At 40.8% G+C, this 22,545-nt stretch overlaps 1 protein-coding gene across 1 annotated transcript in view; it reads left to right on the top strand.

Moving 5' to 3' along the window:
- The window catches only part of col4a6 (collagen, type IV, alpha 6), a 93,198-nt gene extending 71,531 nt beyond the window's left edge, over positions 1-21,667 (top strand). The window contains exons 21-46 of the mRNA XM_076289128.1: positions 1,024-1,119; positions 2,496-2,653; positions 2,857-3,039; positions 3,404-3,587; positions 6,817-6,888; positions 7,006-7,113; positions 7,229-7,447; positions 7,628-7,789; positions 10,490-10,660; positions 10,793-10,936; positions 11,189-11,308; positions 12,096-12,277; positions 12,409-12,472; positions 12,950-13,024; positions 13,251-13,358; positions 13,955-14,062; positions 14,204-14,275; positions 14,365-14,484; positions 14,715-14,831; positions 17,197-17,358; positions 17,513-17,611; positions 18,370-18,519; positions 18,746-18,862; positions 18,955-19,146; positions 19,269-19,555; positions 19,688-21,667. Coding sequence (XP_076145243.1) covers positions 1,024-1,119; positions 2,496-2,653; positions 2,857-3,039; positions 3,404-3,587; positions 6,817-6,888; positions 7,006-7,113; positions 7,229-7,447; positions 7,628-7,789; positions 10,490-10,660; positions 10,793-10,936; positions 11,189-11,308; positions 12,096-12,277; positions 12,409-12,472; positions 12,950-13,024; positions 13,251-13,358; positions 13,955-14,062; positions 14,204-14,275; positions 14,365-14,484; positions 14,715-14,831; positions 17,197-17,358; positions 17,513-17,611; positions 18,370-18,519; positions 18,746-18,862; positions 18,955-19,146; positions 19,269-19,555; positions 19,688-19,948 — 3,731 coding nt within the window. The 3' untranslated portion in view covers positions 19,949-21,667. The remainder of the gene's footprint in view (positions 1-1,023; positions 1,120-2,495; positions 2,654-2,856; positions 3,040-3,403; positions 3,588-6,816; positions 6,889-7,005; positions 7,114-7,228; positions 7,448-7,627; positions 7,790-10,489; positions 10,661-10,792; positions 10,937-11,188; positions 11,309-12,095; positions 12,278-12,408; positions 12,473-12,949; positions 13,025-13,250; positions 13,359-13,954; positions 14,063-14,203; positions 14,276-14,364; positions 14,485-14,714; positions 14,832-17,196; positions 17,359-17,512; positions 17,612-18,369; positions 18,520-18,745; positions 18,863-18,954; positions 19,147-19,268; positions 19,556-19,687) is intronic.
- Positions 21,668-22,545: the final 878 nt, after the last annotated feature.

The raw sequence follows: 22,545 nt of genomic DNA, 5'->3' as shown, positions 1-22,545 counted from the left end.
ATCTTCATAAATCACGTATCTAGGCAACAGGCATTCTTGTAAATCGTCTCTGATTACTCCTCCTCATATTTACTTTATGATTTTTTAAATTGATTCAAATGTATTGTTTCAATGGACAGGAAACGAAGCAAAACAAGACTGCACAGGCGGTTACTGTTGGACACCACAGCCTGATTATAACAATGCTTCCTAGAACTAGGTTTATATAAGAAATGGCTGTTCAGATTTCCATAACACAACACAGCAGTAACTACATAATAGGAATAAGCACTCAGTGTGTGTTTGTGTGTGTTTATTTCTGTGGGTGGATGGGTGTTGTTGTTGGGGGATGGGTGTTGTTGTTGGGGGGGGGGGTGTTGTCATGTGAACTGGAAAGACAAAGAGACTTGAAGTTTAATTGTGTAAAGCTTAAAAGGTAGTATTGGAATATCTGGGTTGGTCTATATTGTATAATGAGACACACTTGGGAGCATAGACATGCAGCTTGAGATTTAACTGACAGTTCTTACTGTTTTTACTTCCTGTGGGTGAAGACCAGGTCTTTGCACCGTGCCTGAAGGTGACATTGGGCCTCAAGGCTCAGAAATTGGAAGGTAGCCCAGTAAAGGTGGCAATATTCCTGCCTGACAGGCAATATTCTGTGTACAATACTCAATACGATAAAAAACCCTCACTTCAGCTGAACACAAACTCATGTCTTGTGTTTAGACTAACAGCTGAACATGTAGGAAGTAAGAAAGAAATGATAAGATCCTTCTAACTTCTAAAGCATGTGGCTTAACATTCAAGTACTTGATGTACTTGACACACCACTGATAAAATGAAAAATAAAATAAACTTGAACTAATCTTTCATAGATTGGTGGAATTATTTTATAAAACTCTGCTGTGAACCAATCTAGAGAGCAGCTAACAGTGACACATCACATAATTATGTGATCTGACTATCCAAATGTTTTAATGTTTGTTCTCACAATGTTTTTTTTTTTTTTCATTAAAATCATTCTATTTCATCCTCTTGTAGCACCCAATGGTCAGTTCCCCAGCGGAATACCTGGGAGTAATGGCCTACCTGGTCGAAGGGGCCAATCTGGTGGCCCTGGATATCCAGGCTCCAAGGGTGAGTTCAGCATGCCTACATGGGCCCTTTACTCTAGAACATTTTTTAAAAGATATCTCAGTTGCACAAATGCACACATGTTTGTCGTAACCATTATGCATTTTTTCACCCTCCCACAAAGGTGATTTAATTGTACAATGTTTTGACCACTCTAGTCTTCGTCCATAGTGGTCAAAACATTACACAATGAAATCACCCTTGGGAGCAAAAAAGACAATGTGTGGATATTTTCCTTTTCCTTTTATAACGATTATTGTACTGTTGGAATATACAGATGTGTGTGTACTCTGGGATGTATTTTGGGTCACCAGCGCATGGCGTAATACTCGTTATTCACCCGCGGAAAGTTGAATTCGGTATTTTGCACGTTTATTTTTTAAGCATTGCGCCCAGGGGTGCGGCAATTAACAACCTAGGGAGGGGACTCGCGCATTGTTTAAAAATCGCTATCATACACCACCTAAACCTGGTCAGAAGTCAATGGCGAGTTGTTCATGCTATTTTAAGAGCGCATGTCAACAGTCATATTGGCAGGTGCACGCACCATCCTTCTATCATTCATGAACGCACACCAGCGCACATCCATGCAAAGCATTAAATTGCACAATTACAATGGGAAACATAATTAGAATAAAGATATTACGAAATACTGTACATCTCATGATGAGTAGTTATTCACCATCATTTGCAAATTGGTAATGACGGTTAAAAGTGATTAGGGGAGAGGCGAGAGACACGTATGGAGCACAGCTGAAGACGCACTGTCACGAGATATAAGCAACTCCTCTGCAGGATAAATGTTGTTTTATTCAGTCATTTGAGCAACATTAGGGTAAGTGTTGCTTTTTCCAGCCTATGTTTTCGATGGTAACCCATTGTCAGTCAATAGTGAAAGTAACTGCATATAACTGTCTTGTCGTTGACTGACTCCTTGGTGAAGTTAGTTTCACTTTGCCAATGAGTTCAAATAATAGACGAGTGCAAATGCGTGAAGGCTATGCTAGGTTTTAGTAAAGCATGGTTTAAGAATGACTATTCCATATGATCTCGCAAGCAGCCTCCTTCAAATGCGCCGTTGAATGCCAAAATACCGATGCATTTATTTGACATATCGCGCGTTGCGCCGTTAAAGGGAATGACAGATGTCATTCTCATTGGTTTAAAATGATGTTACGCCCCAAACACACCCATATGACTGATTAAAAGACCTAGGAACACCTTGTTACGCCATGCGCTCCACTTTTGAGAACGAAACCCCTCCCAATGTGAACTGGACATCCTACTAAATTTGAATAGACTTTTGACGAGTGACGATGCACTTTAGAATGTCATGATAGGGCCCTCTGACATAATGTCTATTCGTCTACCCTCCTCAGGTGAAATTGGAGATTGCGCGTGTCTGGGTGGAGGAACCTCAGGTCTCCAAGGCCCTCAAGGGCCTCCTGGATCTCCTGGGTATCCTGGTGGGAGTGGTGCAAAAGGAGAGATCGGAGATGCAGGAACACCCGGTGGTCCGGGGGGACTTGGACCTAGTGTATGTGAATCTATCTATCTATCTATCTATCTATCTATCTATCTATCTGTATGTCTGTCTGTCTGTCCGTTTGTCTATCTATTTATCTATCTGTCTATCTATCTATCTATCTATCTATCTATCTATCTATCTATCTACTGAATATATCTATCTATGCCTTTAGCATATGACGATTTTATAAAAGGTGTGCCATCCTCTTGCAGGGACGCACGGGAGAGCGAGGTTTCTTTGGTCGGAAGGGAGAAAAAGGCAGCCCGTACTATCCATACGGTATCATTGGGGAGAAAGGAGACCGTGGAAATCCTGGGCTAGGCGGACCTCCGGGGGCAATGGGAAAACCTGGAAGAGATGGAAACCCAGGGTATCCTGGACTTCCAGGACCTCCTGTGAGTTTTCCAGTCAACAGCTGAAGGGAGCCAGATTAATTAAACTATACATCTTGACCTGGGGACCTAATTGAAATGATGGGCAAAGAGCTTAGGTCCTAACCTTAACCTAGGTCTTAGGTTAAGGTTAGGTTAGGACCTAAGAGCTTAGGTCCTAACTAAAGCAAATTTGATAGCTAGGCTAAATTAATTGTCATTGTACCATAAGAGGATAAGAGATGATCTGTACACCAGATAGCTCCCATTCATAATCTTTTTTTTGTGTGTGTATTATGTGATATTTTGAGTCGTGCTGCTCTTCCTCAGACTATTGTAATTGTAAAACAAGTGCCTTGGCTCATTGTCTTTTCTCCTCTCTCCAAAGGGTGATGCTGGGTATGGTGTGGTTGGAGATAAGGGTTTCCCTGGATACCCTGGGGGGAAAGGACGTCCTGGCCTGCCAGGTGAACCAGGAATAGGCTACCAGGGATCTGCTGGTCCTCCAGGCCCGGCAGGTGATCCTGGTCTCGATGGTTATCCTGGTCCCCCTGGACCACCCGGGCCTCCAGGTAAGTACTTAGAAAACCAGAGATAGGATAAGGAACGTGGAACAAACAGATTTAGTTATACTTTTATTCTTACACTTTGTTTGTGTATATGTGTCAAGCCTACTGTCTTGATCTTGTAGTAAACATTATATGTTTGTTTCCTTTTCGCAGGGACTGCAACCTATTACTCAATGGGACTTGATCACATCATCCAGTTGAAGCTTTCTAAAATCACGCTGAATGGCTTTTGATCAAACCCCATTGAGTAATAGATCTGGTCCCTATTTTGGGAACTAGTGTTACAGATGTTACCCAGATGTTATTGATCATGTTCAATTTACTGTGCATTCATGTCAATGCTACCTAATAGCATAATTGTCAAAATAGCAGGACTACAAGGGTAAGGGTATACGTAAGGGTTGTCATTTGATAAGAATCTCTTAAGACCTCTGCTTGCCATATTTCTCCTTTTTCTAATTTTACAATGCATACAATCAATTGCTTGTCTATTGCAGCAAATATTCATCAATTGATTTACGCAGATGACAAAACTTTTTGATAACCATGATTGCTAAACTGCTGCTGTGCTTTTTCAAATTGAGGAGAGTTTGACTGCAAAGGAGTTTGACAGCCTAATTGTAGATGAGCATGTTGACCAAGGATTTTGAAGAATGATTCCATTAGATCCCAGATCAAATCCTTTCCAAACTGATGAATGCCAAATAACCAATTACCAGTTATGTTTCTCCTGAGAAATCTGAGATACCAGATTTCTAAACTTGATTGATTCTTGACTCATTCCTTAGTTCCTCTGTATTCTTCTTTGCAGTCAGCTCCATCATTATTCTGCAACACAAACACATCAGCAATTTAAGCGCATTAAAAGAGAAAGGCTTGGGGTAGGCGCTTCCAGGCAATGTGCACATATTATTACAGTTTTTCTCAGTCGCTTTGGTGCTTTTCTCACATTACTATTAACATTTGCACAGCAGTTAGTGCATTTCTCAAAACAATTAGTGCAAACTGCAAAACCTAGTGGATAACCTGCATAAGCATGTTGCTTGCTCAAAATAGATAGTCCATTCCTCAAAAGCAAGTATTTATATCAATGAAACTGCCAGTGTCATCAAAATGAGAAGTCTTGACACCATCGTTTATGAACAAGATAGTCAAATGGCTCTGTCATGTTTTCATTACGACAGTTTATGCTCTCAGTGTTTTCCCATGCAAAAAAAGGTCAGAACTCGGTGACATTACCTGAAAATGCTCAATACAGCACTATACAGTACTTGTACAGCCATTTGAAAATTACAGTAAAGTTACAAATTGCTGTAGTTAGGGGAGTAAGTGAGTATAAGACACTGAATATGTACGTTTCACAGTTTTACTGTATATGCTCTTTGCAATTCTACAGCATTGTGACAGAATTTGATAACTAGTTCACCAATTTTGTATGTAATGACTCAAGCAATGAAATGAAGACTATTAGTTTTATTGGAAACAACTATTCAGCATCCATAAGTATAGTTCATTTTGACTGACATGACAAAGCAACTGATACATGTTCAAAAGCATTTGCAATTTGTTTAGAGGAAGGAGAAATTGTTACTATGATGTGCACAAATGACTAAATGTTGTGGAGGTTGAACTAATAGTTATGAGAATTTTCATTCTGATCTGAGAAAAGCACCAAAGCGACTGAGAAAAACTGTAATTTGTGCATGTCTAACTGTGCAGTTTGCATTTTCAAGTGTGTTCATTTGTATTGATCTGAGCCCTGATGTCCAGTAGTATATACTATTAGGGCCATTGCATTTAGTGGATATGGCTATGTTTTAAATGTCAATCTATCCTGACTTGATATGAAGCATGACAGCCAAGCTACACCAGATGAGCAACTGAAGCGGATCGTGCGGGGAGCCCAAAAGCTGCGCAAAAATAGATATGGCGCTGCTCTCATATCTGGTCTAAACAGTTTCATTGCTTAATCGGGGAAGTTTTAGCATGCGTTCCGCTACAGTTGCACGTTCCGGTGTAGCCAGGCAGTGAGTCATCATAATAGTCCTAAACAATTTCGCCCCCTCTCTCTCATTTTTGAGAGGGCCTAACCTTGACATACATATTTAGGCAAACTGAATTGCTTTTGCTTTAACTGAATGTGCCTGTTTAAATGAACAAGCTGGTATTATCTGAACCTATATTGCTGACTATATCATAATTTTATATTTTGAACAGTGCTTTCCTTAAGCTTGTGCAATAGTTGATTGCTGGGTCTATCAAAGGACCCAGTTTTTAACAAATGATTGTATGAGTGGCTGAATGAATGAATGAATGGTTTGACAGATGGATGACCGCTAGTCTTGCAATCTCTCTTACCTGCCTTTGCATGTTGTCTGACTAGGTGACTACAGCTGTGGGCAGGCGGGGCTTAGTGACGCCTCTTTCGAAGAGGGAGGTGAGAAAGCCCAGAGCTGCAGCCAATAGAGACCCAAAAAAAAACCTCGGCCTTTCACTTGGATCAGACACCTCATTTCTGAGGTGTTTTATCCAACAGGCCAATGGTCATTCCACTGTGGGTCTGGCTCTGTTAGCTCCCCATGGAATTTGACATAACTGTGCCGCACTATCTTTTTAGCCAGCCAGAGCTTGTGCATGTGATCAGCCTTGCTATGCTGGCTGCTGCAATGGAGGGAGGGGTGGAGGGGTTGGGGGTGGGCAAGGTGGGCACTAGACCTACCATACAGTGAATCAAGCAGGAAATGAACTGTTGGTCTCAGTTAGTCACCAGGAAACTAATACCACACTGATCATAACTACTGACTAAACTTATGAACTGACCCATGAGTTCAATTACTTTAACCACTGAAGTATACTGTACTAAACACTTCATAGTTCACACTTCACACATCAAGGTAAAATAACCAACTATACCAAACAACTATCATTACTATGAGTCACAACATTGACTAATGTATATAGAGCAGGAGGTGAGCATGTTTTATTAGCTTCTTAGTGTTTTATAGTGAGTTAGTTGAGATTAGTAAATTGTAGTACATTAAAAAGATTTCAAAATTACTTAATCAGTTATAAGAGGTTTTATCCAGCTTAGGTCAAAGTTGTGAAACTAGGCTTATTTAGGCAAACATTTTTGTATTAGCTTAGCGTCAGTTTAAGCCATTTTGATCTTTTAGGTTATTGTAGGCCAAGAACAATGTTTTCAAGAAACTAACTGTTTTATGGGTTATGGTAGGAACGACACTTCCATGCAGAATTCCTGGAGAAACGGGACCACCAGGTTTTCCTGGTCGACCTGGTGTTCCAGGTCTGTTGCATTCTTTATACATATTTATATATAGATTGTTCCAAGGATATTGTTCCAGGAATCTTTAGGACTCTTTCCACTATAATTGTGTGTCGTGTATTTGTGTGTGTGTCAAAGGTACCAAAGGTGAATTAGGTCGCCCTGGACCCAATGGACGGCCTGGTTTTGATGGGGCTAAGGGTGAGCGAGGTGACCCAGGTTATGGTGGTCAGGCAGGGCCCCAAGGTATATCCACGTCTGTTCTCTACATCTCTATATGTCTGGAGCATGTCACCATTGAGCGTGTCCCCATTGACAATGAAAATAACCATTCGTCAACATTCGTCTTGATGTCAATCAGGCTTTCCTGGGCCCAGAGGAGACCCAGGAGCACCAGGTATCCCAGGTACAGGCTACCCAGGAGCCCAAGGGAAGAATGGTCTCCCTGGCTTACCCGGAGCCAAAGGACAGCCTGGTGAAGTGTATGGAGCCACTACTGGAGCTCCCGGTCAGAATGGACTTCCTGGGCCACCTGGAGACAAGGGGTTGCCCGGAAACAGTGGACTGCCCGGAGCGCCAGGTGAGTTCACCTTTTCTACCCTAACATCAATATCATTCTATTCCATATTTCCCCCAACCACTCATTTGTATGCTGCTGAAGTTACCTGTGGAGTTGGAGAATATTTGAGGTGCAGTGACAACATGGAACCTCTCAAGCATTGGTTCTCCATGTTTATAAGTGTCCACTCTGCTGCCACAGGTGAGGATGGAGTTCCCGGTATACCAGGGCCAAAGGGTGAACGTGGTCTGGATGGCTACCCAGGTTCTGTAGGCCCTCCTGGCCCACCAGGTGAGATCCCAGTATCAGGTTTCAGTGGACCCCAAGGACCTCCAGGAGCCAAAGGATTGCCTGGATCTCCAGGTGAGAGCGCCAACTGTTTATTTGCCCCATCTGTATTGTTACAAATGTATCCATGTGTTGGTCATCTAACTGCCTAGGAAACTATCATGTTGAATTTACAGTTGTAAGCTTTTTTTTTTTTTTTTTTGATGCTCCCTATTCACCTGTTTGTCTCTGGAACAATCTAATGTAGTGCGTAATGTCATAATGTCTCTGTTGCATTTTCGTGCTTACCTAGAACAGTTGTGTGAAAAGGTAGGTACTCTATGAGAAACAAATACAAGGTCTGTAGTACAGAATTCATGGTAGGTGTCACAAACAGAAAAAAAAACATGTCTATTTTACGTTACTGTTATGCAGTCATATTTACTCATACTGTTAACAGCAAGGTCTATGTAAAGACTGCGGACACCTCTACCATAGTGGTCTGCTAAGTCATGCTTGTTGGTGTCCACATACTGTCCACTGTCTTTGGCACAATCTCCTTGAGCATCTCAGTGGCTAGTTACAGTATTGCTGATCATCACCAATGAATTTCTTTTTCATTCCTCTCCTCCCGACTCCTTTCACCTCCTTCCTTTCACTCCTCCTCCTCCTCCTCCTCCTCAATCTCCTCCACCATCACCATCTTCACCCCTCCATCCCTCCATTCATGGTGTCATTCTCTGTTCTTGGTGTTGGGTCACTTCCTAGGCTGTCAAGGTGAGAATGTGTTGCAAAAACATCCCTCCGATGTCTCTCTCTCCACCAGCTCTTAACTACCCCCCCAAAAAAAAAAAAAAAAACTGTCCTGCAATTCTTCTAACCTTCCCTGCAACATCTATCATCCTGTTGGAAGTCTACAATAACCTCTTACAGTAATCTCTAACATACATATTGTCATATGTAGTGGAGTACATTAGTATTTGTACATATGAAGTGCATTAATATTTGTACAAAGGGACTAGATGACCAGTGTTTAATTCTCTCTTCTTAAATATTGTAATGTACATTTTTTGGGGTATGGGATTCAATAGTATAGCCTAAGAAAACTTTTAAAAATTCATCCAGACGATTTGACCACAGTGTCTATACGGCCATCTGGTCCCTGAATGAACCTTGATAGTCACTGTATTGATGTTAAAGCTGAAGATGCTGATGCATATGTGCACATTATTGTGTTTATATTTGTTTTGTTTTGTATGTTTACATTTACTATTATAATATGAGTGACAGATGAACAGGTAAACAGACCAGCTGTACAGTTTACATCAGTGCAAATAACATTAGTGCTAGAGTTGGAGCCATACTAACCTGACCAGTGACAGCTTCTATAACAACAATGTGCTTGTGTGCCTACCTTCTTAACCCTCTCAGTCACTGACCCTTAAAGCAGGCTACAGTTCAGCATCCCCATATGCTACACAGCCTGGTACTTCAGTCTCTGACTGGTTGACCAGCTGCACTCTGGAATTGCACTTGAAATATGCATAATTACTTAAACCTCACCCTTCAACCGGTGTCATATACAGTATAGTAACCATGGCATTGAATGTAGAACTCAAGCTAGTGCTAACTAAGAGCAAATTCCATCCTCGTAACTTTAGGCAAATTGTATGATATATTGATGTGCTATTGCTCCTTCCTTTACCCCTTGGCATTTGGGTATTTTCTAGACTGTTTTCAGTGCAATTTCAGTTCATCTGATGTATGAATTAAGCATTGTAACTTGATGAAAGCCTAGACATTGTCAACTTTATAAAATACATTCCACACATTTGTGGATGTATAACGGTTCAAATCAGGGTTGGGTTTCCAAAAAATATTGTAGTATAAACAAAGTCCTTTCAGGCAAGTCCCCCAACTCGGCGGCCATCTTTGGGCACTTATCAGGCAGCTATTTTCTGATTCAAGTGAATGGAGAGGCATACAGAAAGGGGCAGGATATAGAGACTACTGCCATATTGGCATTATGAACTAACCCCATGCATTTCTATGGATTATTCTTTGAGTGCTGTGTCTCCTCATTAGAAAGTCTCTGGTATAAAGCCCTGTTCACACTTAGCATTAGCATCTTGGGTAATTCGATTACAAGTGGACAGCTGTAAGTCCAAGTGTGAATGCATCCAATACGTAGTGAGGACACAATTGCGAGCCAATCACTCGGACCACATTCAGTGGCTGCATTCTTTCAACACTGTGTATGCAAAATATGTCCAGGGCCACTGTCTACTGTTTTAGAATTTTTAGAATTTTCCAAAAAGCCCATAGAGACATATTATGAGTGCATGAAACATCTGGAGCAATTTGGTTGGTCTGGAACATGCGTATGAATAGATCCTGTCTGTACTCTTTTGATTTCACCCTCTTCTGTTTTTTGGCCAAGAATGAAATCAAGTAAACATTTACAAGAGACCCTACTTACACACAGAATTACATGTTTATATTTCCTATTAATCATATTCACTTACTTTTTTATTGTTGAGGAACATTATTTGGAAACCCACCCCAGATCATATAGTAATTGCTTTTCTATTATTCGTTACATTATCAAACATTTCCATAATTACATCATAATTTGTATGCATTACTGAGAGGTTTTACCGCAATACCTGTGTTATCTTATTGTGTGGTTAGACATACATGGTCACTGTGTGGTGATAAACCAGCCAGCATGGCACGGACTATCCTAGAAAAGTGTTTATGTAACCTTCTATAAAAACAATATCCTGGTGTCTACAGGGTTCCCTGGACCAAAAGGTGAACCTGGACTACCTGGAGCTCCTGCAACAGGTGGCAGGAAAGGTACACCTGGCCTGCCAGGTATTGATGGATCACCTGGACTCAGAGGCCCTGCTGGACCCCCAGGACCCCCAACACGTGAAGGCATCCCTGGAAGACCTGGAGGAAAGGGTATGTACATAGTTTTAAAACTTCTATCTAAGTCCTTTGGTAGTTTACGGTGAGGTTGAGACTTCATAGCTTGCAACCGCTTGAGTGGAACTCTGACTGCAAAGCCTCTAATGTATTTATGACCTCTGTCAGGTGAAAAAGGTTCGCCTGGATTGATTGGTTTCCCTGGAAGACCCGGAACCCCGGGAACGCCAGGACCCAACGGTGAAAAGGGACTTCCTGGCATCCCTGGAGTTGATGGCTCATCTGGAGCACCTGGAAGTCCTGGATTCAAGGGTAAGATTAATTCATATTTTTTTTACCAGTCTGAAGAATCATCTTTAGATAGCAATGAGGTATTTCTAACGTCCTTTTTGTTAAATATATTACCTATATTACTACCTACCTTACCTAAGCTTATGCTCTTGGTGTGTGACATTTAAGAATCTTTGAATGCAAGGACTTTAGAGATAGTACCTTTTTATGAAAAGGAGCTTTTGAATGCAACGTACTTGCTTCATATTTTCTTGTTATATATGTTGGTTTCAGGAGACAGAGGACTGCCTGGAATTCCTGGACCTCCATCTACTGCTAGAGTTGGAAATTTAGAGAGTGGGGATCGGGGTGACCCTGGTGCCCCAGGACTCCCAGGATTCCCTGGACCTAGAGGTGATAATATAATTAACACACATAAACACATGGACACTTAAAAAAAAAGGTGTTTAAATTGTTCTTTTCATCAGTATGTGATTCCATAAAGAGTCGTGGCTTTATGCTAAACCTTTGTTTGCATCAAGTGAAAGGTTTTTGCATTGGAAATGGTTCTTCAGAAAGACTGTTTTCATACTGTTTCTTAAATAGTTCTTCAAGGACTATTGCCTAGAGGGTTCTTTTAAGCACTACGTAAGGGATAATGTATAGAACGCCAGTCATTATTGTCCGCTTATTATACGGCTACTTGCCAAAACGAAAAAATAAACTCCATGATATGTCTCTTTTAGGCCTTTTATTTGTTTATTTGTTACCATTACCATTTTGTTACCATTTCGTATTTGTTACCATTTGTTACCATTTTATTACATTTATTTGTTACCATTTTGTTGTGGCTTTTGCTGAGAAACAAATAGTTCGCAGCACACACTGAACTTGAATCAAACGTTCTTTAGAACACAGCTGATCAACCGTCTGCCTTGACTTTTGAATGAAAATCCATTGCCATTGACAGCGGTCATTATTTCAGAGGTCCTTAGACGAAAATAATGACCAGTAGAACTTTGGGAAATCCCATTCAAGTCAATGGAGCGTTCTACTTGCATTGTGAAGAGCCGTATAATAATGTAACTTTAAGGACTGTTGGAAAACCATTCCCAGTGTCTAACATAAGGTGGTTGAGAGGACGCAAGAGATTGAAATGCTGTCATTTCTATTGGTATTTACCAATGTCAACTGTCAACAGGTGACAAGGGATTCCCAGGACTGCCTGGTCGTCAGGGATTACCTGGATTACCTGGTTTTGCTGATCAAGCTAAAGGAGCACCTGGACAGCCTGGTATTCCTGGTACCCCTGGATCTCCTGGTTATCCAGGACCTAAAGGTTCTCCTGGAATCCCAGGTTTCCCGGGTACAACCGGTGCCAGGGTAAGCACAAGGCTAAATTTGTATTGCCCAGATGTCTTATAAAAACTACTTATAGGGAAATGTTTAGGCAGTGATATTATACCGAAATTTTCTAATGGATATACAATTTAATGAACTATGTGTCTTTTTAGGGTGATGATGGACAGTCTGGTTTACCTGGTAACCCAGGAGGTCCTGGGCAGCCTGGTGCTAAAGGTGAACATGCCAACAACTGTATTTATTGTGTCATGTATTCAAATATTTACTGTCTAGTAGTTAAGCGTGTCAGCATGCAACATATTATTGGTACTTGTTTTGAGTCCATGAAATATAAGTATGGCAAAGATAAGAATGACTTAATTGTTACTCTGTTTAGACCTTCTATCTACATTAAAAGGACAAATTCTGAAATTTTTCAATTATAATGTCTGAGGTGGATACATTTGAAAAACAGAGAGCTTCAGATACTATGACTTAGTATCATCAACCACATGTCAGTGTTCCAGAAACCACCAACAAACACTTCTGTGGTGTTTTAATGTTCTAGTGTGGACGCAAAACTTCTGAAAAACGAAACGATCGAAAACGATCATGTTGATGGAGATCTTTTCACCTCAAATATGCATATCTCTATTCATCCGGCTTATTGTAGACATAGCCATAGTTGCTGATAGTTACTTTGTCATTCTGCAGGTGAAAGAGGTGAATCCTTTGGTTATCCTGGAGGTCCTGGTGGTAAAGGTGCTCCGGGAGTCTCTGGATATTCAGGTGAGCCTCGTCCTAAAACAATTCTATCACCAAGTTCCTATTCCTAAAATAAGTCCTTTATAAATGCAGTTACTCTGTAAATTATCAAAAAAGTAAAAGGCACAATTTTAATTGTTGTGTTCGAACATGACTATAGTATTATCACAAGCTGATAGACATTTATGTTGACCGTTTTTTACTGTCCCTAAGCTTGCTCTAAATTACTTTAATGCCTCTCCATGATCAGGTGGACCAGGGGGGCCTGGTTTAGTAGGTGACCCTGGTGCGCCAGGGGGACCCGGATATCCTGGGCCAAAGGGTGCTCCAGGAGAACCAGGAAGACCAGGCCTAACGGGTAAGTGATACTGGAGATTGTGGGATCATTTTGTATGTTTCTTATTGCATGAAAAGTTTACTATAACTTATATATGTAGTGAAATCGGGTTACCATCCTTTAATTTAGGAATGTTAAGATATCCCGTGTGTCATCCAAAGTCTCCCTCTGTGGAAATTTCCAGAGTGAAAAGACTGTTTGCTGTAGGGTGTCTGATTGTCTTCACCCCAAGGACACAAACAAAGCCTAGGCCATTAGCAGTTTTTGTGACATCCTTATCTCTGTTAATACTAACTGGATGGATGGATCATTGTTGGGGGGGAAGTTGCTTGTTATTTTCCATGTGTGTGTGTGTTAAGGGTATAAGAACTGGCTTCACCCAAAGATGTGTGGGATTGTTACTTGACATTTGCTGTGGGTAGTCTCCCAGTATCGTGAATAAAGCTGCAGTCTCACACCAGTTGCCTTAATTTTGACCACAAGATGAAATGAGCCTGCTCAGTAAAGACTTGAAGTTTCCTCTTTGTTTGTTTCAGCTAGGTCATTGCCTAGTATACACTTCACACTTATAATTTCACCTGTGTATGGGTACTTATGGCATGTTTGTTTTGTATTAGGCACCCCAGGATATCCAGGTGCCAAAGGCCTGTCAGGGTACCCTGGACAGAAGGGATTGGCTGGTGAATCAGGTGGACCAGGAACACCAGGAACACCAGGAAATAAAGGTATTGAGCTGTAATCCATTTTATGTGGTTATCTATCTGTCTATCTGCCTATCTATCTATCTATCTATCTATCTATCTATCTATCTATCTATCTATCCTTCCATCTATCCAAGCATACATCCATCCACTTTCTCATTGCAGGCTTACCCGGCGCACCAGGTTTGGATGGACTTAACGGACTTCCAGGGGCTAAGGGAATACCAGGCGTTCCAGGTAAGGGAGTATCTATTCCATTGTAAGTTTTTGAATTTGAATGAAGGCATTTGATATCCAACCAATGGAGTTGTCTATTCCAATGCTAGGTGGCGGCGGCCCTGGGAGACCTGGGCCTTCTGGTGTTAATGGACTGAAAGGAGAGAGAGGATCATCTGCTTCCGGTGGACCAGGCCTGCCAGGTGGAAAAGGAGAGAGGGGAGACTCAGGTGAGGAACCAGAGGCTTTAACAGGTTCCAGCTGGCAGTTGATGGTAGTTGGCATGGGAAGTGATTCAGATTCAACTCAATATTTTTATTATTTTTCTTTTTAAGTTATTTTAGTTTCAGTGTAATTTTTTTGCTGTGGCAGACAATTTAGCCTTCTGCTCAGCTCACTTTTCCTTTTGATATATACAAAATCAGGATTACATTTCATTTACTCACTTCTTATCCTTTAGGTCGACCTGGATCGCCGGGCTTCCCTGGTGCCCCTGGCCCTCGTGGTGAAAGTGGGATCTCAAACGTTCCTGGCCCAGTGGGAGACCCTGGCCTGCCCGGACTGGATGGAGAAAGAGGTATAACATGAATCTATACATTTACAGTAATTTCCTGTATATTAGCCGCATTGTGTATAAACCACAGGCCAGTGTTTTATGCTAATTAAAAAAAACAAAACCATGTATTAACCGCACCCGTGCATTAACCGGATTGCCCAACAGCCCAATGAATCAGAATCAGATTCTGCTTTATTCATAAAGTGGAATGAAGAAAATAAATGCATTCCCGTGTATAGCCTGCCCCTGTGTATTAATTTTTTTTTTTAAATCAATGTATAAACCTTGGTTAATAGTCGGGAAATTATGGCAGTCATTAGCTGAAGCTTTTAGGGCGATTCCATGGAAAATTATGTTTTTTGTAACATCCATAACGCCAATAAAATGTGATGGTATGGTATGATGTGAATGATTTCTTTTTGGCCGAAGAATGTACATGAGAAAAAAATGCACAAAAAATGAATGTTATCATTCACATCATACAAATGCCAAGGCATTTTACTGGCGTTATGGATATGACAAAAAGTCAATTTTCCGTGGAATTGCCCTTTATCAAAAGCAGCTTACAAAAGAGGGAACAATCAAGCTACAGTGCTACAAGGACATTTTAGTGCAGCAATAAGTACTATACACTAAGGGCCCTATTGTGCACATGGCACAACGTGGCGCAAAGCGCAACGCACGTCTTATTCATATCGTACGACCAGTCAGTGATGAATTTTTCGCCATGCACTCCACTTTTATTAAACCTTGCGCCCAGATGTGTGGCAGTTAACGACATAAGGTTTCGCCTGGCGCATATTCCAAAAATCACTATATTGTTCACCTTCTAAAAATCATTACGCCACTGACCAAGAAAAACCTGGTCTATAGTAAAAGCTGAATGAAGGCATTTGAAGATGCACTGTCACAAGATGTACTGTAAGCAGCCCTTCGAGTGTAACCCTTTATCAGTCATTAGTGAAAGTAAATACCAGTTTGCTGTTGCTATGAGACCACAGTGAAGTTAGTTTCACTATGCCTATGGGTTCAATTAATAGGCGAGTGCAGAATGCATCTAGGCTAGGCTATACTCTGCTAGTCACACACAGGTTTTAGTAAAGTAACTAGCCTAGCCTACTAGTGGAATTCTGTTGGCAGATTCCTTTAGATGCCTTGACTGTCAAAATACCGACTGCCTGTTTGATGTTGTGCTGCTGGCTCTTAAAGGGAATAACAGATGTCATTCTCATTGGTTTAAAGGATGTTACGCCCAAAACACCCGCTCCACTTTAACCCTCTCTGCCCACACTTTTATGGGTTAAGCATGCCCAGTTGTAATGAGTGCTGGAGAGAAGGTGGATTTTTGAAGATATAGAGTGACGCTCCTGCTCTAGTAGGAACTGGTAGAACCTCTTATACAGCCACACCAACACTGACCCTCCTTTTCAGTTGCTTCACAGAAAACTAAAGGCTGATCTCCGAACAATTCAACCTGTGGTAACTGTAGCTGAGTGTGTCCGTGATGTAGGAGTACAGCTTTATTGTATGACAAAGTAACATGAATAATTCAGTTCAGTTGAGCAAGGTTGAAATTACATGCGGGAGCTGGGTTGACCTGTATTGTTAAATCTAGTCATCCTTATTTGATTACCCATATGAAAGCCAAAGAGACCGTTAGGATAGAGAAGGCTAGAGAAGAATAGACTGAGAAGAATAACAGTATAAAAAGATCTTAAGTTGAACTTAAATTGGACAAATTTGCTGAGACAAGAGGAGGGTTATATTTCGCAGCTGAGAGCTGATAGGATAAGGTAAGAGCTGATTTATTTCTAGTGAGACAAAAACAAAAGACACTTTGACACAAGAAATTCCTTTGGGTAGATAAATGAAAGAAAAACTTCTCCAAATAAGTAAAAAAAGAGTGACTTTGGACTTGAGAACTCTGCTAGTGATGGCACTCATTAGTGTATGTAGAGGTAAATAGGCTTAACTCAATAATACATCGTAAGAGTGGTAATAAGCATTGTGTAAGTAAAGAACACTCGTTGAAACAGTTTCCAGTGTATTTGAACTCATTCCCTGATGATAGAGCATGCTGCTTTTTCCATCTCGTCCACACAATACTAAATGGCAAACTCCACACCTCTGCCCCAGTTATTTTGTAGACCCCATGAAAAACATTATAACTCGAAAGATGGAAAGCATCTGTAATTGTGTAAACTTTAACCACTCCCAACTCTCCATCTCTTAGTTGCCCTGTAATTGTGTAAACTTTGACCACCCGAAACTCTCCATCTCTTAGTTGCCCTGTAATGGTGTAAACTTTGACCACCCCAAACTCTCCATCTCTTAGTTGCCCTGAAATGGTGTACACTTTAACCACCCCCAACTCTCCATCTCTCAGGTGCCCCTGGTCTTGTTGGTGCCCCTGGACCTGCAGGCCCAGCCACAACACAAGGAGATAGAGGAGATTCAGGCTTTCCTGGACTACCTGGTGGTCCAGGACAGAAAGGGGAACCTGGTTTCCCTGGAGCACCAGGAACACCTGGCAGTCCTGGATTCAAAGGTGCTCAGATTTCCAATTACTTTTACCTTATGCAAATTAAAAACCATTCAGTAACTCATTTAGTTTCACTGATTGGTTAATTAACTGCAAATTATAGTACTATGAATTGTCTTATATGTCTAATCTATTTTTTTCTTTACAACCTTCTGTATAGGAGAGAGAGGTGAACCTGGCTATAGAGGACTGGGGGGACCACCTGGTTTCCAAGGAGATCCTGGATATTATGGAGAAAAAGGTTTTCCCGGGACACCTGGTGAGGATGGACTGTTTTTCCAAAGTATTTTTTAAGATAATTGTTAAATTGGAGATACAAAGGTAAAGATAAATATAACAAATGTCCTGCTGTCATGTTATGACCTATCCTTTTTCAGGTATCTTTTATGTTAATTGCCTCATGTGTAGTTTAAAAACTGTGTGTGTGTAGTGGATGTGTGCAGGTGTCTTTGTATGTGTGTGTTCAACTGAGGAATAAATTAACCATAAAAGCCCAATTTGATACCCTTTATTTTTCCTTTAAGGAGAAATAGCACTGTGTCATTTATAGCAGGACATGGGAATACCCAACCATACGGCAATAATAGGCTACAATATATCTGCAGGAAGCTGGTCCAAGATATTAAAGATGTGTGCTGCTGCGTATGGATTAAATTTCACAAAATGTGGCACATGTCCATGACATCATTCACATCATTCACAAGGTGGTACTCCACCACAAATGAGATGTAATGAGCTACAGCGTGATGGGCCTCCTAGAGACCAACTTACCATTAAATTGTGTTATACCCATCAAAGCAACAGTTGTTAAGTTATTCTGGGGGCAACACAGGAGGCCCAAAACACTTATTTTCCTTATCAGCCATGTGATGCTACAAGCACAACAAATTCCATGTGCGACAGTTGTCCAGTCAAAGAATTGTCAACCAAAGATCAGTGTGCAGGAGCCAGACAAGTCAATTGGCAACAACTTAATGGCAAATCAGCTTGAATTTCATTCTTCATTCTTTCTGTTAGGTGCACCTGGTCATAAGGGAGCTCCAGGAGTGGTCATGCCCCCTCGTAATTATACACCGGGGGTCTTTGGAGAACCTGGTTTTCCTGGTCCTATTGGTCTCACTGGTCTAAGTGGAAATTCAGGACAGCCTGGTCTGCCAGGCCGTCAAGGTTGGTGCTGTTTTTGCATATTGTCAAAATAACAATAACCTAAGATATACAGACCGCGAGTCTGGATAGACACAGAGCTCTATGCAGAGTGTTATTTGAATAGATAGATAGATATGAATCAATTTTATGTAAATTCAAAGTTATTTGTTGCAAGATCTGTTCATCACAGCTACTACAGTACCAACTAAATATTAAAATGACACTATATTATATTTTGCATATTCAGGTCCAAAAGGTAAACCTGGAACTGTAGGGAGACTTGGCCGTGCTGGTGCAGAAGGTCCCTCGGGTTCATTGGGAGATTCTGGACCACCAGGATTTCAGGGACCTACTGGAGAGCCAGGTGAGTCCCACCTTGGAGTGTATCAACACAGAAATCATACATTATTCAGAAGAACAGATGTCAAGATCTTCCTTCCTTCTTTCCCTTTGCAGGTCCTCCTGGTAAACAAGGACTGCCCGGACCTCCTGGTTACGCTGCACGCAGCAGCAGTATTGGCTACACACTTGTGAAGCACAGTCAGTCCAGCCAGGTACCGATGTGCCCTCAGGGCATGGCCAGGTTATGGGAAGGTTACAGTATGCTGTATGTTGAAGGCCAGGAAAAGGCTCACAACCAAGATCTGGGTAAGACAAATCTGTCAAGATGAACAAGATTTCAAAGGACATAATATTGTTTTGCTCCTTGTCACTTTCTTTCATTGTTTATCTTTTTTCTCTTTCCTTTTTTTCTTTTCCTTTTATTTCAGGTCTACCTGGTTCCTGTCTCCCCCGCTTCAATACCATTCCCTTCCTGTACTGCACTGCCAATGAGCTCTGCTACTACGCCAGCCGAAATGACAAGTCCTACTGGCTGTCAACCACAGCTCCTATTCCAATGATGCCTGTGGGCGAGGAACAGATTGCACAGTACATTAGCCGTTGTTCTGTATGCGAAGCTCCCTCCCAGGCCGTAGCTGTCCACAGCCAGGACCTCACCATCCCGGACTGCCCCTTCGGTTGGAGAAGCTTATGGATAGGTTATTCATTCCTCATGGTGAGAGAAACAGACGTCATCTGCATAGATTGCTGTATGTTCATTTGAAGTTAAAAGAAATAGTATGAAGTGCTGACCTGTTGCCCCCCCCCCCTTCTCTATCTGTGTGTGTGTGTGTGTGTGTGTGTCCAGCACACTGCCGCGGGCGCTGAGGGTGGTGGTCAGTCTCTGGTGTCGCCGGGTTCCTGCCTGGAAGACTTCCGGGCTACACCTTTCATTGAGTGCAATGGAGCACGGGGCACCTGCCACTACTTTGCCAACAAGTACAGCTTCTGGCTAACCACTGTGGATCAGAGCCGGCAGTTTATTACTGGTCCACCACAGGACACTCTCAAGGGTGAACAGATGCGCACCCGTGTTAGCCGATGCCAAGTCTGCACCAAGAATTTGTAGCCATTGCTGCTTGAAGAAATGCGTGGAAAAATATGAGGAAAAACATGGAAGAAAAAGTAGGCATTGGTGAACCGGTGCTAGAGGTGCAAGAAAATACTGAAAAACAAACTTGACTGATAACATCGTCCCCATATCCCGAGCCTTCTCAAGCCTTCATTCTGATCTTTTTGGGATTTGAGGTTGAATTTGAGGGGTGATGGGGACATTTGATGCTCTTATATGGAGTGTTGTGGGGTGGTGAGAGGATTTTGTGTGACCACTCTACACTAGTTTATCAACAGTGGTGCTACTTGTATAATTGTCTTCTTTGTTTTCAATTTCTAGTTGTTTGTCTAAGATATTCACGGCTACCTCGGAGAGTGCACCAAAAGCCCTTGGATAGCACTGAATTGCCAATACACCTCTTATTGATTACAGTACAGCCATAACACAGAAAAATCATATAGGAGATTTTTTAATATGTTTGAGTTCATTATGTTCGCTTCAATTACTGAAAAGTGGTGATTCTCTTAATTTCTTCTTAATTTCTTGAAAAGCATCATCTCATTTATCACAAGGAAAGTCAAGCACTTTGTAGTTCACACAGATGGAAATTATGGCGCCCTGTGATCACCTGAAAACTGCAGTAAACTAATTCCCAGATATCTGTCTCTTAAATGTATTGCACTGATGAAAATGTTTTGAATGAGTTTAAATCAACCTAGCCTTAAGGCACTGTTAAATGAGTCCAAATCAGGAATAAGCTCAGCCTTATGAAACCATAGAGTAACAGATCACAAATTCCCATTCTACAGAAATTGTTATATTCTACCATGTGCTTTGTGAAATTTCATATGCTTATGCTGAAATGAGCCTCCTTCATTGACTAGAAAGAGAGACAGAGTTTGTGGAATATAATACCTCTTTAGAAACACAGAAAATAACAAAATGCCACTATGACTGTTTTCTTACTTCAAATGACCAAATGTATTGTTTTATTTTTAGTTAATGATACTAAAAGAAGAAAAACAGCCACATCAACTCAGAGACTAAAGATCTAGAGCCTAAATGGAATTAATATATTGACATGTTACTTGCTAGAGACGTTGAGCTTCATTTGAAATCATTGTCATTGCTTTACATCTGTTGTCTCTTTCTGGGCAGGCCTTTTCTGTGTCATGCTTAACTCTCCTGTGTCTCCTCTGATACGACAGTAAGAAGTTGGTATGGGTGCTGTGTAACCACTATGCCACTCAGTCTCTCACTGGTAGCCATGAGTACATCTTGTCCATTTCTTTTCATTTGTTACATTTGTTTGTATACAGTTATACTGTATAGTAGTTTACTCCGTTGAACCCTCTGCTTGAGATTTGATAACATAAAAGACATAAAAGCTGATGTACATTTTTAGATGGAAAAAGCTTAGTTTTTTTTTTTATATATATAATTACAATTTATGTTTATTCATTGTTAATAAAAGTACACATGTGCAAATATTTTAATAACACAGACTGCTTATGTACTGTTGCTGTTTTAGCGTTATTACTATGCATAATTTGACAAATCTGGCTTTGATGTAGATGAATATGTTTTGCATACAGTACATGCAAGTTACACCGGGATGTTACTATTCCTATTATTATCATGTGGTAATTAAAATGTTTTACTGGAGGACACTGAGAATGGGTGTAGATAAAACAGTAATTTCTCTGCTCACTATGAAATAAAGTATTAAAAACATTGTCAAGTTATTTGTAAGTTGGGGGAGATGTTCAATTATTTCAAAACATTCTGGGTTTGAAAATAAAAAACAATAGAGGTTTTAAAACTGATATTCAGCAGACCATAGACGTAGGCCTAATGTTCCTCTGAAAGTGGATACTCTGTATATATATATGCAATTTCAAATCTCTCTGCATCTGTAGCAATGACCTTTGAGCTCAAAGATGCGTGAGTTTACCATTGACAAACACTTTGCAGCCTTCCTTTAGGCCTACCATAGAATAATAAATGAAATGAAAATAATAAATCAGATTATCAAAGGCTGCCATGAACATTAATGTCTTTGGATATAGCCTACCTATGAGAAGCTATTTTCTGCCTCCGCCGCCAATACCTAGGGTATCTTACATTATACTATATTACATAGGCCTATTCATAGTGTAGGCCTACACAAAACCTAGATTATCTGTATGTAATTAATTAATTAAACGTATTAAATTTAAATATATGTTTTTCTTTCAGCAAAAACACAAGTGATGCTTACTGAGGACATCATCAGATCATGATGTAATGGTGCAGTGCCCAATTGTATAATCTTTCGGTGAAATTCAGCAAATTGTGCAACAGTCCTCTGTCTTTCTGTCTCAAAATAAAAAACATTTTAATGCTAATTGGACCAAGCTTTTGGAGCACAGCCTTTGCCTTGATTGGACAAAAGTAACTTGAACAGCATCAACTACAACATGCAGCTTTTTTTCTGTAGGTCTATAACCAGCAGGCTGGCTGTTTTGCACCGGCAAGCTATAATATTACAGAATAATTAAGGATGCCACGTAGACGGCTACTCAGTCATATTGTCAAATTTGTTGAATGTCGAATCAGAATTCACTCATATC

Source organism: Alosa pseudoharengus, unplaced genomic scaffold (assembly GCF_046254945.1).
Source record: "Alosa pseudoharengus isolate Yale_2024_CS ecotype anadromous, Long Island Sound unplaced genomic scaffold, YU_APseudo_1.1 YU_APseudo_1.1_scf_17, whole genome shotgun sequence".
Taxonomy (NCBI): Eukaryota; Metazoa; Chordata; class Actinopteri; order Clupeiformes; family Clupeidae; genus Alosa; species Alosa pseudoharengus.
The sequence above is the reverse complement of the archived record's forward strand: the minus strand, read 5'-3'. Positions and strand labels throughout refer to the sequence as shown.